Source organism: Atractosteus spatula, chromosome 7 (genome assembly GCF_055471065.1).
Source record: "Atractosteus spatula isolate fAtrSpa1 chromosome 7, fAtrSpa1.hap1, whole genome shotgun sequence".
NCBI classification, from domain to species: Eukaryota; Metazoa; Chordata; class Actinopteri; order Semionotiformes; family Lepisosteidae; genus Atractosteus; species Atractosteus spatula.
Window position 1 is genome coordinate 46716370 of NC_142712.1, and position 18727 is coordinate 46735096.

General features: G+C 39.4%; 1 protein-coding gene across 2 annotated transcripts in view; it reads left to right on the forward strand.

The window, feature by feature from the left end:
* Positions 1 to 18727, forward strand: part of fbn1 (fibrillin 1) — a 75101-nt gene that overhangs the window by 53990 nt on the left and 2384 nt on the right. For both annotated transcript variants that reach the window (XM_088920986.1, XM_088920987.1), the window contains 21 exons: positions 842 to 967; positions 1724 to 1846; positions 2674 to 2799; positions 2986 to 3102; positions 3766 to 3891; positions 4763 to 4882; positions 5808 to 5933; positions 6816 to 6968; positions 7435 to 7497; positions 7738 to 7863; positions 8250 to 8369; positions 8632 to 8754; positions 9732 to 9863; positions 10482 to 10607; positions 11486 to 11692; positions 12485 to 12610; positions 12745 to 12867; positions 14316 to 14432; positions 15076 to 15204; positions 16720 to 16839; positions 18488 to 18719. In XM_088920986.1, the coding sequence (XP_088777112.1) occupies positions 842 to 967; positions 1724 to 1846; positions 2674 to 2799; positions 2986 to 3102; positions 3766 to 3891; positions 4763 to 4882; positions 5808 to 5933; positions 6816 to 6968; positions 7435 to 7497; positions 7738 to 7863; positions 8250 to 8369; positions 8632 to 8754; positions 9732 to 9863; positions 10482 to 10607; positions 11486 to 11692; positions 12485 to 12610; positions 12745 to 12867; positions 14316 to 14432; positions 15076 to 15204; positions 16720 to 16839; positions 18488 to 18719 (2761 nt within the window). The remainder of the gene's footprint in view (positions 1 to 841; positions 968 to 1723; positions 1847 to 2673; positions 2800 to 2985; positions 3103 to 3765; positions 3892 to 4762; positions 4883 to 5807; positions 5934 to 6815; positions 6969 to 7434; positions 7498 to 7737; positions 7864 to 8249; positions 8370 to 8631; positions 8755 to 9731; positions 9864 to 10481; positions 10608 to 11485; positions 11693 to 12484; positions 12611 to 12744; positions 12868 to 14315; positions 14433 to 15075; positions 15205 to 16719; positions 16840 to 18487; positions 18720 to 18727) is intronic.

Below are 18727 nucleotides of genomic sequence, written 5' to 3' on the forward strand. Positions count from 1 at the left end.
GTAAATGATTAAGAAGTCAAACCTTCAAAGTCAATCCTGTTTGTTTAAGTCTTAATCAGGTGTAATTAAAAAGTATCTGTAAAACCTGTAGACTCCTGGCCCTCAGGACTGGATTTTCCCATGCTGGGTTTAGAATATCTCAAATAAATGAATTAATGAAGTATATAATACATGAGCTTATTAGCAGTACCTCTTGGCATAGCAGTTAGTATTGCCGCTTCACACCTCTTGGGTCTGGATTCGATTCCGACCCATGTCTTTTTTTCTGTGTGGAAGTGTCATGTTCTCATTGGATCTGTGTGGGTCTTCTCTAGGAACTCTGGTTTCCTCTTGCCTCCCAGAGATATGCTGGCTAGGTTAATTGGTGACTCAGAAGTCCATGAGTGTGCATGGACTGGCATCCTATTAAGGGCGTATCCTGCCTTGTACCCTGTGATGGAGTGACGTCCTGTCCAGGGTGTAGTCCTACCTTAATCTTAAACTCTTCCAAGATAAGCTTTATGGTGGCATAACCCTTAACAGAATAAGCAGCTTTATTGACAGACTCAAACATAAAATTGTTCAAAATGTTACGTCATTCAACTCATATACTTTTACTGCTGCTTTTATTTGTTAATCCTTGCATTTTAGACTAATGAAAAGGAAGAAAATATATAAATTTCACATCTGCTTGTAAAATCACAAGCTAAAGTATTTACATAAAAGCTTTGAAACTGTGGTACTTACAGAGAATGAGGCCTTTAACTCTTCAAAAATACATTTAAAAAGGAAGTTAAATGTGACGCTGATTTCCTGCTCCTTGCTAAAAGCCAGAATCCAAGAGTTCTTTGCTTTTCAACAGACATCGATGAATGCAGAGACATCCCGGGAGTCTGTGAGAATGGAGTGTGTATCAATATGATCGGCAGCTTCAGGTGTGAGTGTCCCATGGGCTTTGTGTACAACGACAAGCTGTTGATCTGCGAAGGTGAGGCAGCTCTCTGCATTAGATCCTCTGTCACTGTGTTTCCTGCAAACTGGTAAAAAATGTGAAATTCTATTTTAGTTCCCTGTCTCTGTTCCTTCTTACAAAAGATATGACATCTTTTGAAAGTTTTTAGAGGTGTTTTATTTGCGGCCACCACACTAATAAAACTTACTGTTATTGAAAACCATTTCTAAGTAAAAGCAGTTTCCAAAACTTTGAAAATGGAAGTCTGATGTTTTGCTCATCTTAACTCATAATACTAAAAACATTCATACAAGCTCAGGTGAAAATTCATCTTGGTACAAGAATATGAAGATAAATCTGTTTTCTTCATGTTCTGTAGTATCATTTTAATTTTTTAAATGCACTATTGTTCCCATCCCACCAGAAAATGACATTGTGTACGTTCTGAACTCTAATATGTAAAAGCAATAGTCAGGGACTGAAAAAATAACTTTGCTTTTATTTTGGCTGAAATACAAATAATTTAAATGGTTTTAACATTTTCATGAATATACTGTAAATGTCAAGTCACTGATCATGCTACCACATGCATCGGTGTTTTAAAAAGATGTTATTTTGCTCTGTTCTTGAGTCAGACATTTTATGATTATCTCCCTGAAAACTGAAGAGAATTCTGGAATTGCCAGCTATAATCTTGGCTTTTTTACCCACCAGACCAGTGACAGTCATTTTTAACAGTGCTGATTTAAAAGCGATATTAGATTGCATGCTTTTTTGCTGTAATGACTGCAGACATTGATGAATGCCAGAACGGACCCGTTTGTCAACGAAATGCGGAGTGTCTGAACCTGCCCGGGAGCTACCGCTGCGAATGCAAACCAGGCTACCGATTCACGCCCACTGGCCAGTGTCTCGGTGAGTCTTCACCACAAAACAGAAAAACCTTGTTGGCCTTATTTCTGCATCATCCCATTAGACTTAAAAGCTTCATGAGATCTTTGCATAAATATGAATGACTTGATGGTGTTTGAAGGTCAAAAAGGTTGTGTTTACTGTCAATGTGATGTCATTTGGAGGTCATTGTGATGTCAGTGTGAAAGTCGTTTACAGGTCTATGTGATGTCATTTTGAGGTCATTGTGATGTCTTTTCGAGGTTAGTGTGATGTCATTACACCTTTTGGAGGTCAGAGTATGGTGCATAGCAAACCAGAGATAAACTTTATTATGCCAGAAGATATTCAGTAAAAAAAAACAGAAAACACTTTATTAAAATTTCTTTTCAGGTCTGTATGAAATGACAGAGAAAATGAATGGAAAATGTTTGAAACCTAAAGGCACATTGCTTGGTCTTTAATAAACATTTCTGTGTAGTCAGTTATTAAAGGGACTGCAAGTCTTTTGTTTCAGTACCCTTATAAAAACACCACTACAATTTCACAGGAAAGGGTCAACACTGGCCTGGGACAATGGAGAGAACGGTTTCAGTTTAATATGAGGCATGTTTGGTTCCTGTTATTCTTCCTTCTTTTATATGCATGGAAAATACAATCAAGAAGGGAGCCAATATAAGAAGCAAGTATAGTTTATGACACAGGCTGATAAGACTTTGAAAGCAAACCTAAAGAGAATAGTGTCTGAACAATGAACAAACCTCAACTGTAACTGTGTGAAAGTTCATGCAAAACAAGTGCATAAACAAAGGCGATATATGCAGGTTGATCTTTTTTTCATAATTCAACAGATCGCAACGAATGTGCTGAGATTCCCAATATCTGTAGCCATGGGCAATGTATTGACACAGTGGGAAGCTATCGCTGCATCTGTCAGAATGGATTCAAGCCAACTGCAGATGCATCCATGTGTATAGGTAGGTGATGTAGCTTTCTACACACCCATTGCAGTGGTCTCTAATACAGTTTGTGTGTAACGAAATAAAGTCAATTGGGGGACATTTTATGAAAGAAGACGTATGTGTGACTGAAACACAGCACTACACGTTGCAGGTTGGCCTGAGAGCAGAAGGCTCTGATAAGAGCGTTGTTGTTTGTTGCAGATGTTGACGAGTGCGAAAGGCAGCCGTGTGGAAATGGCACCTGTAAAAACACAGTTGGCTCCTACAACTGCCTGTGTTATCCCGGGTTCCAGCTCTCTCACAATAATGACTGTATTGGTGAGTATGTGCCTGCGGAATCGTGGGAACTAAACACAAAGATGTCTCAATTGTTCCTTTTCTGATTTTTAACATTATACTGACCTTAAACCATTTAAAGAATTTTATTTAATATTTCAGATCGACTAAATGTGGCCTCTCCAGTTTATTTTGTTTTTGAAGGAAAAGGTTCTTGAAGACTAAAATGAATGTCTTTAAATATTGTAAAGTGCACCCAATTTGTATGTTTTTTCCTAAAAGGCAAGCTGTATCTATTTGTTCTCTAAAAGACAAAGTATAAACATTGTCAGTCTTGCACTGAGGCAGTTACAGTGGGATTTCTGGTACAAGTACTCTACATCCTGCAACACACTAACAGAGTGAACCCAATGGATTACTTTATGCTCAGGAATTAAACAGCCAGTGAAGGATGCAAGTGGACATTATGAAGAAGTGTGTTTAGAGCTGAGAACAGGAGGCCGTTCTTTATACAAATGGAAGAGGATATCTGGCATGAATTGCCGAATCGTGTTGTTGAGGATAAAATCCCTGAAGATCCTCAGAGAACATCTGAATGAAATCCTTGGATCATTGAGGACTGAGCAACCATGCAAGCACAGTGTGCTGAATGGCCTCCTCTCTTAAAGTAGAAGTATATGAACCTCATGTTCGTTTCTCTTTTAGATACGGACGAGTGCTCAACTCAGAGGGGCCTCTGCAGGAATGGCAACTGTATTAACACCATAGGATCATTCCAGTGTGTGTGTCGTGATGGCTATGAGCTCACAGCCGACCGCAGGATTTGTATAGGTAATGGGAAAGGAGATCTTCTCCATCACTATCACAATATTAATCGTAGAGTTTGAATATGTTATTTCTTCAAAGGAAAAATCTGTTCGTAAATTCAGGGCTAAAAGTCACCCACAGGGTTATTTTTGTTTCCTATGAAAAAAAAAGCAAAGGGTTTTATAACGTTTCATTTGCCAGCAGCATTTAATTTACATGAGCTAAAAACACAAAAAGTAATTCATTGTTCTCAATTTGAGCTTAGATTTTGGTGACATGATGCTTTCTATTTCCCGTACAACTATTTAGAAGCAATACCATATAAAACTGTGAAGTCAGCAGAAGAAATATACAGGAGAATCATAGCTTTCGTGATAATGGCTCTGCCTCTGAATCTGTTTTAAACAGTGTATGATTGGATGTGAATATACTGTACTAATGTGAATAACTTGTTCAGGTGTTTCCCTATACCAAAGGGTATTATGAAGACCTTGGTTTTAGCAAGTGCTAATTCACACACTATGCTCTCTGAAGTCTTATTCTATAGTTAGATTAGTATGTGAAAGCTCCTCTGTTTCTCTGGGTGGATTCTAGATCCAACAAAAACCCCAATTCTTGGTTTGCATAACCTCTGCAGTGCTGTACTGTTTGTGCAAACTTGAAACAACTTTGCTTGAGCAAATACCTGCACAAACCACAGGAATACCATGTGCCTCAGTTTTAAAAATGTCTTAGAGGTGATGGAATATACATCTTGAAACAATAAACAGATTTTCCTCGCTGGCCTAATCCCCACACTACTGTGGACTCATTAAGTTTAGAAACAGAAGTGTGTTTTTGGCATTAAAAACTCAAACCAGACATGGAGATGCAGTAAATGTTTTCTATTTTCTAGATATCAACGAATGTCTCGTCAATCCTGGAACCTGTGGCCCTGGTATCTGTCAGAATTTAGACGGCAGCTACAGGTGTATTTGCCCACCTGGATACTACTTAAAAGATGAGAAGTGTGAAGGTATAACAGACATTAAGACATTTAGTGTACATACCGAAGTGTAAAAATACCAAACAATTCTTATTTGTAGTAAAAGAAGCCATTGGTACACAGTATACAGGATGTCAAGTCTGACTTGACTGTAAATGTGCAAAGCAGCTGTGGTTTGTAAAGATCCTTGTATAAGAGGAGTCAGTGAGGATAAGTGGTGAATACATTCATCCCTGGAATCTCTGTGGTGTGATTTATCTGTGATAAAAGACATGAGAATCCCAAGGGAGTAAATAAATTTTAGGAAAGGGAAAGATTATTCCAAGCTTTAGTTTAGACCTTCACTGTATACCACAAATTAGAGAAAAAACGTTTATGCAACCAATTCAAATAGCAAGAATTTCCCTCTTAGATAAATGTGTTTACACGAGCCCCGACAGAATAAATTATCTGTAAAAGAAAGTGTGTTCTACAGGGAGCTGTCTGTGAATACTACACCTGATTCTACAAAATTACAATAAAATATAATCTGTGGTTTGTCCTACCAAAACCGCAACCAATTCAAAAGTTAGAATGTTTGTGGATATACTGCAATGATGAAACCTAGAACCTACAAGTTTTTTGTGAGTTATTTGAGTAAATGTATACAGCTTTATTGTAATTAAATTACATCATCACTTCTGTGAGCTGTTTTTTTAGCTTTTTAGTTTCAATGGATGTGTGGCAAATAACATCAGAAGGGTAGTCTACAACTTGCTTTGGTTTAATAACATCAGTTAAGTAATTAGACTGATAAACAGCTCTTTAGTCTCCATGGCCATTATTTTTCTGTTGCGTTTGAGTAAAAGGTAGCAGCTATTTCTTCCTCTACAACGGATTATTTTACGTAGATACACTACAGTTACTCTAGAAGAAAATAGTAAAGGCACTGGCATGATGGACGTTTTTTTTGTAGACATTGATGAATGCGCTCAAAGCCCAGATATCTGCGTGTTTGGTACCTGTTCCAATACCGAAGGCAGTTTCAAGTGCCTGTGTCCCAGTGGTTTCGTGTTGTCTTCTTCAGGAAGGAGATGCATTGGTGAGTTAATTCTATCTCTTCATAACTGCACGCAAAAAGATGTGCTAATTTTACTTAGTTTTCAGGGCTTTTTTAAGTGTTGAGACTTTTTCAGGTGTGTATGTGTGTGAGAGAGATAGTTCTGTGAAAAATACAAGAATCTTCTTCCCTAAAATAAATCTAATCCCAGAATTACCAAACCTGCCAGAGAAGCTTCCAATCCTACTGGGGGAGGAAGCTCAGCAGAGCTGCAGCCCAGTATTTGATCTCCTGTCACACCAACAGCCAATGGGCCTGTCTCACAATAATGATTTATGGGATGTCTATGAATGTCCAGTAACCTTTTACTGTAAATGTCTGGAAATGTTCTGTTAATCGTTTCGGCTTTGGTAGTATTGTAATTGGACAGTCATGCTGATAAAGCTCTTTGAATTCGAAAATTTGAATTTAAGGTGGTTGGAATAAAAAGCACAGCAGAACAAAGGACAGGGTAGATGAGAATGGACACACAGTGGAGAAGATCTTACACCGTCCCCCTTCTGTCAGTGATAGACTACTTTCTTTTTTAAACCTCTCCATTCATTTATAGCTTTCAGCTTCTAACAGGTTCCCCTTCATATGGACTCTTTCTCACCTGTGTGCCCATTGTCACTTACTCTGTCCCTTCTTTTCCTTTACTGATACAATGGACAGAAATGCTTTTCATGACGCACAATTACACTTGTGCACGCACTAAGTGTAGCAGTTGAGACTGCCAGCCACTGTTATGTGCAGACAGGTGTAGAAATTTGAGCGGGGACCTGTGCCAGCCTAGGTTGAGGGTGGTCTTCAAAGGAGCTAGTGGATTCCCAGTGAAATGGAAAAAAAGATTTTGTTTAATGTGGCTGTTTCACCATCCCACAGATGAGCGGCGCCACTACTGCTTCAGCAAGTTTGAGGATGGGAGGTGCCAGGCCCCCAGGCCCCTCAATTTCACCAAGAGCGAGTGCTGCTGCAGTGCAATGCCAGGGCAGGGATGGGGAGACCCCTGTGACTTGTGCCCCGGAAGGAACGACAGTGCGTGGAAAGCAGTCAATATCCTGAAAGTGACACTGCAGTGTTAGATACATGTGATTGTGGGACTGTTGCAAACGGTTTTCTGCTGTGGCATTGCTGGATTTGTAAAGCGAATAACTGTGCTCTTGCTATTGCTACTGTAACTACTACTGCTATGGCATAGATTGATCTACTGTATAACCATGCTTTCATAAATATCCTTTTACATACTATAGTTACAGTAGAAGGCTGTCACGGCCTATTTTCAGCTATAAATCCATGTGTCCGTTAATTAAGGCTTATAAAATGTTTTGCTGATGCATAAGTAATTTATCACCAACACCATGTTCCTGTTAGACAGTAAAGAGCCAAATAGTTTGGGTTTAAACAAAGCAAAACAGGATATACAGGTGCTTTACATGGTCAACAAATGTCACTGATTATAATAATATATTTCAAATGTGAACTGTGTTCTACTGTATTCTAGCGCTCTTTGCGTTACTGTGTGCCGGTGTTGGCCTTCATGTGGACAGATACGACAATCGAGTAGGTAAGACTGGCACATTCAGAAGTCTGATTCAGACATTTAACATTTTGAATACATTTGAATAGTTTTGAATAGGAATTCTGTCTTGTTCTTCTCAGTTTTCTAATGATAGTGCTAAAAAAAATTTAATTTGAGTAATACTCTCAACATACCACAACCCCCGTAGATATAGCTACACAGAATTGTTTAATTTCTAACAGCCGGTAAAAAGATTTGTTGAACATTTGTGTTTGTTGGAAACAGATCTGGATGAATGCTCGGCAGATCCAAACACCTGTAAAAACGGGCAGTGCATTAACACAGACGGCTCGTTTAGATGCGAATGTCCCCTGGGTTTCCGGCTGGATTTCAGTGGTGTGAATTGTGAGGGTGAGTTCTGGTAAATTGTCTCGCCTCATCGCCTCTTCCCTTAGCTGTTGAAGTAAGAAATCATTGTCTTTTAAAGGGACAGCTTTTTTTTTAATGAACTCTTCTCTCCACTCTTTGTCCAGAGCCCAGTTGTTCAACTCGTTAATTTAAGCCTCTTTCTAGTTCAAAGGCCGTTGCATTGATTAAAGTCTTCGGCCATTGTGTTTTTCAAATTTGCAAACGCTGCCACTTCGATAATTAATTTGCATCGTAAAAAAGGGCAGCACAACTTCTGCACTCTACATTTTCCATTTTAACTCCACCTTGATTTGTCTCTGTGATCTCTCATGTCTGTCTTAATGAATGAGCAGTGTAGATGAGTTTCCTAATTGACTTGGTTTTCTTAGACACCAATGAGTGCGAATTAGGAAGCCCCTGTGGCAATGGCACATGCACAAACCTCATTGGCGCGTTCGAGTGTACATGTGACGAGGGATTTGAGCCTGGGCCTATGATGACTTGTGAAGGTATAGTCACAATGTTTCTTCTATTTTCAGTAAAATATTATCTGTATGCTTTTAGAAAATGTTGTTTTTTTATATTCTTGAAATTTGTGTCTATGTGGATGTTATGGATAATTTTCATTTGAATGATGACCAGTGAACTAGCGCCATTGAAACTGAGTTAGTTAAAAAAACAACTCAGATGATTCTATGAATTTTAATTTATACAGTAGCATTCCATTGTGGCGAAATCGATCAACAAACCTACTGATTTCTTTTCTGTTAGATGTGAACGAATGTGCTCAGAATCCTCTGCTGTGTGCTTTCCGTTGTGTCAATACTGTGGGATCATATGAGTGCAAGTGTCCCAAAGGGTATGTGCTCCGAGAAGATGGGAGAATGTGCAGAGGTAATTTGTTTTTTTAATTTTGAGCTAAGATGTTGGTAGTTCTGCTATTCCATTCAAACCAAATCTCTTCACGCAGGGTGTGAAAACCGGACATACAGTAACTGAAACATAGAATTGTGGTTAGTGGTGCAAAGTAGTGGTCAAAGCTCTGGACTCCCCTAGCAGTCATTCCAGTTATTCCAGTTTTTACTGGGTTGAACTGGTATTTATTGGTATGATCTGGTTTAAACCGCTTGCTAGTTAAATTCTAATAGTAGTCTAACAATTACCATTGTTATTACCAGTAGAATGTCAGATGTCTCTTTAGGAGTGACACTGTAATAAACTGGACTCAGGGTATTGAAAGGGTGTGAAGCAGAAGTTACTGTTTTGGTAACAGAAGTTGACCACTTCTATTAAGAGGGACACCTGTAGAAACCAGTTGAACGTTTTTGACTGGAACTCATAATCTTACTAAAAACACAACTTGGGCCTGTACAGAAAAAAAAACCCACTATAAGCGAAATCAACAAAATGTTTTCCATTTTTTTTCCATATACAACAAACACTTTAACAAATAAAATTCCCTTTGATGAGTACTTCTCGTCCTTGGTGAAGGGAAGGTTCCCAGTAACAGGATATAATATCCAGTGTGAAATCAAATTGATGGAGCGTGGGAATTAAATGTTAACATTGCAGAGCTCTACCAGGTTGAATTATTCACGCTGTCTCGGCTATAAGATCGTATTTACATCACAGTATAAACAGAATATAAATTATCTTAATTTTTAAACAGATGTCGTAGTCCAGGACATTTTGTTTGGGGAATGGATTCAGTTTCACTTGGTCTGCTTTTCAGTCCAGCTTTAGATAATGCTTTTAAATCCATTACATTGTTAAAGTGTTAACAGGCTCGCCCTAAAAGCCAACATCCGAAATTCCTACATCTAGGCGTGTTTTAGGTTTGTGTACATCATAATATCTCCTTTGTATTAAAGACCAAGACGAATGTGAAGATGGTATTGATGACTGCGAAACAAGAGGAATGACCTGTAAAAACCTGATAGGCACCTACATGTGTATCTGTGCACCTGGATATGTTCGCCAGCCTAATGGAGATGGATGCATTGGTAAGACAGATACCTTTTATAGATGGAATGGTCCAGCTAGCCTTGATCCCTGACCGTCTTTTTGCTTTTCAGCCAAAAACTGACCTTTCCAATGACCTGTCCAGAAACCCTGTAAGTTTAGACTGAATAGAAAATCGACTTTTCCTTAAAAATCAAATTGTTATTCTCCCCAGTCTAGGGAAAGGTTTGTCATAAACAAAGCCTGTAATTTCCCCTTGTTCTCACTGTGCTGGATTATAATTCTTTTGTTCATGAAAGGTCTGTGCAGCAATATCAACTGCTGCTGCTAAACTCCCTCTTCATAGAACATAAAGCACGCATTGCATCTGAGTGGAAAAGTCTGGAAGATTTATGTCATACGTTTTCCTAATTTATGGCATTTTTTTAACTGATTCAAAATGTCTTAAATTGTTTAAGGAAGCTGAAGTTATTTTTAGGTAGTGGTTGACAAAGGATTGTAAACCACACAGACTAGTACATCATGTAATACTGACAAAATGATTTTAACGATAGCAGGACCGTAGCTTATACAGTTCTTGTATTTTCATAATGTTGTACATCTGTTTTCTATTCCGAGGTATTTCTGACTAGTTCTGTGTATCCTGTGTTTTCGGTCAGATATGAATGAATGTTCTGCCAAACCAGGCATCTGTGAGAACGGACGCTGTGTGAACACAGTTGGCAGCTACAGATGTGTTTGCAATGAAGGATTTTCTCCAAGCTCCACACTGACAGAATGCATAGGTAACCATCTTATCTTAGTAACCCATGGATTCTGAACAGGAGCACATGTGCACATGCCAAATCATTTTTAGCAGCGTGCTGGCTTAAACCGGGGCTGAAACACCTGGTCTTCTGGTTTTGGTCCGATTGGGCCCTTAATCACTGGTGCTAATCGGTGCTTGTACCTCATGTGTTTGCTTGGTTTCAAAAATAACTTAGCACCCTATTTCCAACAACTTCAGCACAAAGAAACACATTTCCCCTCTCCTCATCTTGCTGATTAAGTATTTGCTCCACTATTTCTGAATAAAAGCTGACTGTAGTGTGATCACTTTAGGATGGCCTGACCCAGTTGGAAATGGCAGTCTTTATTTTTTTTCCTGAAATGTGCCAAAGTCCACTTCTTAATGAAGCCTGTTCTGATGATTAGTACAGGTTTGATACCTATGTAACCTTTTAAGATCTGAAAGCAGATTTAATAAATAGGTCTCAAATAAATAATTGAAGTCAATGAGCATGTGAATAAGTACTTGGCTGAAGCAAAATCCAGAAGAGACTGGAGTCCCCCAGGACAGGATACTTAGAGCTCTAATGCAAACCATTCGACTTGGTGTTTTTCCCTTCAGTTTTATCATTGCTTTGAACAGATTTAAACTCTTTTATTTCATCTAGTGAGGTGGAAACAAGCCTTTGTGGTCACTTCTATAGCTGTAATAACAGCAGTACTGGGGTTTTTCAAAGTTGTTAGATTTCTTTTCCCTGGCGTTCCAATTTTGATCCTCATTTGTAAGTGCGGAGGAAGACAGAATGTTGACATTTTTGGCAGGCCCCCTAGTATTTCTTGCTTGTGACCAATTTTGCATGAAGCTGTGTGTAACAAATTCCTCTCCTTGCTCCAGACAACCGCCAGGGATTCTGTTTCACGGAGGTGCTCCAGAGCCTGTGCCAGATGACCTCCACCAGCAGGAACCCGGTGACCAAGTCTGAGTGTTGCTGTGATGGGGGCCGAGGCTGGGGGTCTAGCTGTGAGCTCTGTCCTCTGCCTGGCACTACCCAGTACAAGAAAATGTGTCCGCTTGGTCCTGGCTACACCACGGATGGGAAAGGTAACATAATCAAGGAAGCACATCCTGATGGAATTGCTTCGGCATATACTGTGTATTATTATTGTGACGATAATTCAGTTCAGGGCAATTTTTATTTGGTGCAGTGCCCTTTGCAATGGATTGATTGTCACAGAGTGCTTTCAGAACTGTTAATCAGGGCCTCATGGAAGGGGAGTAGACAGAGCAAGCATTAAGCATGGAGAAGCAAATAATAAAAAAAACTCTCCAAAGACAAAAATAAATTTACCAGGACACTTTACCTCCCCTCCGAGACTGCAGACTGATTTATAGGGTTCAAGTGCTATTGTCCCAGCATGAGGTCCCTAGCTGTGTCTGATCAACCTGTGGTCTGCCATAATGGGTCTAACAGTGCCTTGGCTTTATCATCCTTGGTCCAGCATCACTTATTAATTGGATGGGATTGTTCATCTCCAGACAGAGGTTCAAGAGAGGGCCAAGGCGTGTGTCAGTACAGATAGGCAAGGGATATGTTGTGAACATTAACAAGATGACAGTAGGCTTAAATCCTCACATACTGTAACTACCTAGAGTACCGACAATGTTAAGGACGCGGCTATTCAAGAATAGGAGGAACAAATATATCTTCAGCCTTGATTTAAATGGGGCTTCCTCTACATTCACTGCTAAATTGTTCCACAGTTAGGGGGGCTACAGTATAGCTTAATGCTCTGTCCCCTCTGATCTTTCCAGAAATACTGAAAATGAACATAAATCTTGGTTTTGTTCTAGTTGCAGAAAATGGTAATATGACAAAAATCTCTTTTGCTGTAGATATTGATGAATGCCGTGTCATCGGGGGGCTGTGTCGGAATGGGCAGTGTGTCAATAGCATTGGCTCCTACAGCTGCATCTGCAAACCCGGGTATACCACTGACATCAGTGGGACATCATGTGTGGGTAAGTGCGTAGTGGAGAAACTCAGCTGTGAAATGTAGTCACTTTTCCCCCTGTGATACGTTTAATAGAATTAAACCTTTTAATTTACAAATAAAAGAGTGAAAATTTATACAGAGCTTTTTTTCGGATTGTAGATGTCGACGAATGTGTCCAGTCACCGAAGCCTTGCAATTTCATCTGCAAAAACACTGAGGGGGCATACCTGTGCTCCTGTCCAAGGGGCTATATTCTACAGGAAGATGGCAAGAGTTGCAGAGGTAAGCAGTGCAGCACTGACATGACTGTGACTTGAACACAGCTTTTGATATTAGCTATGTGTAGCTCTCTCTAGCTGGAAGGAGGTTGAAATCTACCCTGCCATCAGATAGAACAACTTAGTGTCCCATTAAAGATAATTTTCCTCTGTGGTGAGGAGTCTCTTTCTAGATGTGGTTTTTTTTTTAATTTGGGGGAATTTTTAAGAGACACTTGCCCCAACCCCACCTCCCGGCACTAAGGAGGAAAACAAATGTAAAGTGGAAACACTCAGTAAAATTGAAGGGGAGACCCAGATTCTGATTTATTTATTACACCCCCAAGCAGTCTTGTACTTGTAACAGAATGAAAAATCCACTATGAAATGACTGGGGTGGGTGTTTGTTTCCTCTGGGTGCTCCAGCTTCCTCCCACAGTCCAAAAACATACTGTTAGGTTAACTTTCTTCTGAGAACACTGGCCCTGTGTGAGTGTGTGTGTTTGTGCATGCGTCTGTGTCCAATCCAGAGTGTATTCTCCCTTCTGCCCACTGATTGTTGTGATAGGCTCCAGCCCCCTCTTGACCCTGGATTGCATTAATCAATTTGAAGATGGATGGACGGATGAAATGGCTTAACACAGTGGGAAGAAGGGAAAGAGATCCCCCAAACGCACACTTTGCCCTCCTTATCCCAAAAATATTGTGCAAAATGACGCCTCTGATTGTACTGCATTTTCAGCTGACCTAATTTCAAGGTTAGCTCTTAGCTGGGAGGATGCTGGGCAGATTGCCCAATCTTCTGCTCTGCTCTCCAGTCGCTCTGCTTCGAATTCTCCTCATACCTCTCTTGGCCTGAGTGTATGTTTGGTACACACAATTTGGGACTTCCTGCATCCGATGAAAAACAGTTATTATTCCAGTGCTGCAATTAAATACCATAGTAAAGAAAAATGTTACTCAGTGGCTCTCGAGACTGGAGTCTGGTCTATTTATTTGTTTCCAGATATGGAAAAAACAAAATGACTGCTTTCTTGTTGCCTGTAAGGCTTAATAAATCTTTGCAGTATGATTCATTTGTTAGCACACCTTTTTTTTTAAACTGGCAGAGGCCTTTGCGCTTGCTGAAACAGTTTTCTTTCCTCTCTCTCTGAGTTAGCAAGTGAATCGTCTCCACTGTCTCCAGAGCAGATTCAGGTTGCTTTGTATGTCATTTGGTTAGCCATCAGCACGCTTGATGACTTGAGTAATAAGGTTGGACATTATTTTGATCTCGTCATCAGTTATTCTTGCAGGTTGCTATTATTTGTTGCACTGGATTTGCTGAACTGGCTTTACAATTGTGTGAGTCAAGTTGCTGTGTGAAGTGTTGATCAGAAGGGCTTGTATTACATTTGTTTTAGGTGTTTGTGGACATGCCCGAAGGTGTAACATGTACAGTAAATCTAACTCTTTTTATTTGCTTTCTCACAGACCTTGATGAATGCTCAACCAAGCAGCACAACTGCCAGTTTCTATGTGTCAACACGATTGGGGGGTTCACCTGCAAATGTCCCCCCGGCTTCACACAACACCACACTGCCTGCATTGGTAAGGATGGCAGGACCCAAAATGTCACTGGAGGTCAGGCATCCACGTGTGAACTTGACCTTTTTGTTTTCTGCCTGTCTACCAAAATTAAGACGGAACGAATGTCTGTTGATTTTTTTTTATTCAGGACAATTATCTCAGTTTGATCTCTATAAATCAAAATTGAACTCAACTCCTCTGTAGTTATGGCAACTTAACTACTGCTTGTTATGGAGAAGAGAGCTGTCTGTTGCTATGGATATGCAGACTACTGCCAAGCAGCTCTACAGATTGCATGACCTAAGTCTTCAACACTTGAAATTGGATAAACATCAATGAAGTGACTGAGAGGCTTTTAGAGAGTGCAGTTAAACAACTAGTATTTTTTCAGTGGTTTCAATGCTTTGCTCGGTTTATGAGATATACATTTACAGTATGTTAATAATTATTTTTGGTAATTAATATGTACTGTATTGAGTAAAGCACTGTTTCTGTTTCCTAATAAGGCTAAAAAAGATGTCAATATTAAAGAGAATCCTGAACAAAAGACCAAATGACAAATTTTTAGCCTAAAATCTAATCAAACATGGGTCTTATTAACAATATTTTTTAGCCTAAGATCTAATCAAACATGGGTTTTATTAACAATCTTTTTTTTTCCAAGATAACAATGAGTGTGCCACAGACCCAGGGCTGTGTGGAGCAAAGGGGGTGTGTCAGAACACTCCGGGGAGCTTCAGCTGCGAGTGTCAGCGTGGATATTTACTGGATCAGAATGGACAGAACTGCGAAGGTAAGTCTGCTGGGAGCCCACTTGTGGTCTTCGAAGCCATACTTTATTCCTTCACTCATAAGCAAAAAGAAAAGCAAGAAAAATGCATAAAACCCCCCAAAATGCTGAATATACCAGTAAGTAAACAACAACAGATAAATGACAAAACTGGACGATTCTTGCACATCATTGCACATCACAGCACATGGACAGCTCCATTGAAACACAATTTAAATACAAATGGGAAGGGAAATCCAGAGTGAGATGTAAAATTGAACCATGCCACCATTTTCAAAATTAAATGGGGGTCACAGACCACAAGTAGAACAGAAGTTCAGGTTCTGTAAAAGCTTTAAACAAGAAGCACTTTGATTCTTTCTTGAACGAGCAGCCCAGCCATGTTGTTGAGGTGTTCTCTCTCGGGTTCCTGAGAAATAGCTGGGTGAGGGTTTGATTAGCTGGTAGCAACCAAGTGAGCAAGATACAGTAGGTCAAATGGCCTCCTCTTGTTTGTGACAATCTTTCTCATCAGCTGACCTCAGTAATTAGATTTTAATAAGGTGTTGCAATTACCGTACAAAAATATTAAATTCAGATTTAATCAGGAAACAGCGTGTCACAGCAGTTTAACTCGGACATGTGGCTACTCTTCAAAAAAGTTCAACTTTCTAATTCATTAGAAAAATATTTTACACTTCCATGGTTTTCACTCATTTGACGGAAAAAAAATAAGAAGGGGTCAGAAAAAAATCGTAAAATCAAAAGAATGTGGAACAAAAATGCCATGTTAGGAGGCAAAAATGAAATATTTTGTTAAAAGAGAAAAAAACGTCTTAAGTACAGTATGTAGGGTTCATTAAATACGGTTAACCCTACATTTCTTTTCAGGACCACCTATATATAATACAGAACTAGACATAGAAACCAATACTAAAAAGTACATTTAGTACTCAGCATGTCATCGGCCAAAGATGTACTGTAAGGCATTTGACATTTTTAACAACTCAGTACAAGTTACCTGTATTATGAGTGACAAACCTGGATTTCTTTTCATAAGGCTGTAAATAAAACATTGCTTTGACTTTCAAGTAGTTCCGAAATTGTTAGAAACATTTAATAATTTGGAATTGTATGTAGGTTTTGGCAGATTCTGTTGTGTAATGTGTGTTGTGAAAGATTTTAAAATAGCATTGCACATGCACAGTGGTAACGTGTGAACAATGAAAAACGCAGAAATATTTCCAAATCTGTCACTGAAGCTGTCGGAATGAAACCAGAACTGATGTCAGGACTTTCCCACTGTCCTCCTTTATCTCTTACTAAAAATAAAAGGTTGTTTAGTTGAAAACGCAGTGATTGAGGATGTTCTGTCAGCAAGTCTGCAGACGATAAATCTCCTAAACAAATCATATCCAAAGTCATGTCCATGGAAAGCTTTTTTTTGTTATTCTGAGTCTGGAGGATGAAGATGAGTGGACAGGGTGTTGTCTTTTAGAGTTTTGATCATGCTGACCATTTGTTTGTGTCGCGTCCCAGATGTGGATGAGTGTGATGGGAACCACAGATGTCAGTATGGTTGCCAGAACCTAATTGGAGGATACAGGTGCAGTTGTCCCCAAGGCTACCTTCAGCATTACCAGTGGAACCAGTGTGTAGGTAAGCAACTCTGGCTGTGTTCACATCTCACTGAATGGACAATAAAAAATAAAATTCAGAAGACATTTTTTCTTCTCTGGATTCAATATTAAAAAAGCGAAAGACTAAAAAGCATTAGATCCACGGTTCCCAAACATTTCGGACTAATTTCACCAGCAAATGTTCTTTATTGACCGGAACCGTTGAATATTCATTGTGTGAGGGAAAAATGTTTTGACTCCTCGTGTGTTTTTTTTAAACTCAGCTTGCAATATTGTTAAATTAAAGTCACGCTTTCTTCATGAAGTGCGTGATTAGATTTCCTTCTTCTGGAAATCTTTGCTCTTTTATGGTTAAGACACACAATAATAATGGGTCAAAAATAATGTAGGCTGATAGTTTTATTTTAAAAAGTATTAATAAAAGACAACCCTCATTTAGGTTTTAGGAATGAATAAACAGAGCATCAGACGTAGATTAAGCCAGACAAAATTTGTCTTTCCTTGGCATGCCAGGTTTTCTTTAATCAGTAAAACGAGAAATTAGTTCTTTATTAACGAGCACATTCCAGACCATAATTTGTAATTGCATTAAAAGACCAATTAGGGATCATCAATTTTAAGGGTGTTATTTTACACATTGTGGAGTTATAAAACACAAGTTATTAGAACTCTGGCAAAGGTTTTGTTATTATTATGTGACCAGTTAAAATAACAATGAAGTGACTGATTTTGGACAAGAAAATAGTGGAATTTGTACTGAAAAGAGAATGTAGCCTAAACTTTTGTTCTTATGCTGTGGGGAAAAATGTGTTTTTCATTAGCTATTTTTGAAACATTTGACATATGAAACAAGTCCAAGCTGACTGTCAAGACATAACCATTCCTTTACATAATACATTTGTGAATTGGTCGGTTTTGTCAGATGAGCGCTCACATGTTTTCCTCTATGCGTCAAGATGAGTACCAATTGGAAAAATGGAAAGCATGCACGAAAAGCACAGTACTCCCATCTCTCCTTATTTTAATTAGATATGTTCCTGAACTGTCTGCAGATACCAAAAAATAAGGTATACTGGGAAAAACCTCTCCTACATAATATATTGTATACAGTGTATATCGGGGCTAAACTATGGAAATAAACATAAATATGACAAATAACAAAAGAACACGATGAGAACTAAAGTAGTACAGCACAGTTTTCTATTATAAAAAATGCAAACATGAACAATACACGTAAATTTTCGGTTATTGGCCACAGTAATCTTCAGGAAAATGTGATGAAGCAAGAGATGTGCTCTCTTCTGCGTTACTGATTTCATAACTATTGCGTTGAGCCTCAGAATTCTTCTGATAAGCTTTATGCCCCAGAGAATGTTCTAGAATCTTCAGGCCACCAAGAATGTTCTAGAAGCTTCAAGATGGCCTGGCTTGTCCTGACAGCAGGAGTGTGAGAAACCTTGAATGGAGAAACCACAATTGAGGAGGAAGGGGTGTACCTACCTAGCTTTTCCACTTATAGATGAGGTGTTTTACATGTTTAAAACATGGTGTTTGAAGACCAAGATGATGGATTAATTATCCTTGACAGGTGCTGATTTTTTTCTCAAATGGTCCCCTCAGTGGGCGCCCCTGTAAGACCTCAATCTCTGCCCCTTGTCTGTGCACAGATGAGAACGAGTGCCTCAACAGCCAGGTCTGTGGAGGGGCCTCCTGCCACAACACCCTGGGCAGTTTCCGGTGCATCTGCCCCACGGGGTTCCAGTACGAGCAGTTCAGCGGCGGGTGTCAGGATATCAACGAATGTGTCTCCCCTCAGAACCCCTGCAACTACGGCTGCTCCAACACTGATGGGGGCTACACCTGCGGCTGCCCCACTGGCTACTACAGAGCAGGACAAGGGTGGGCTC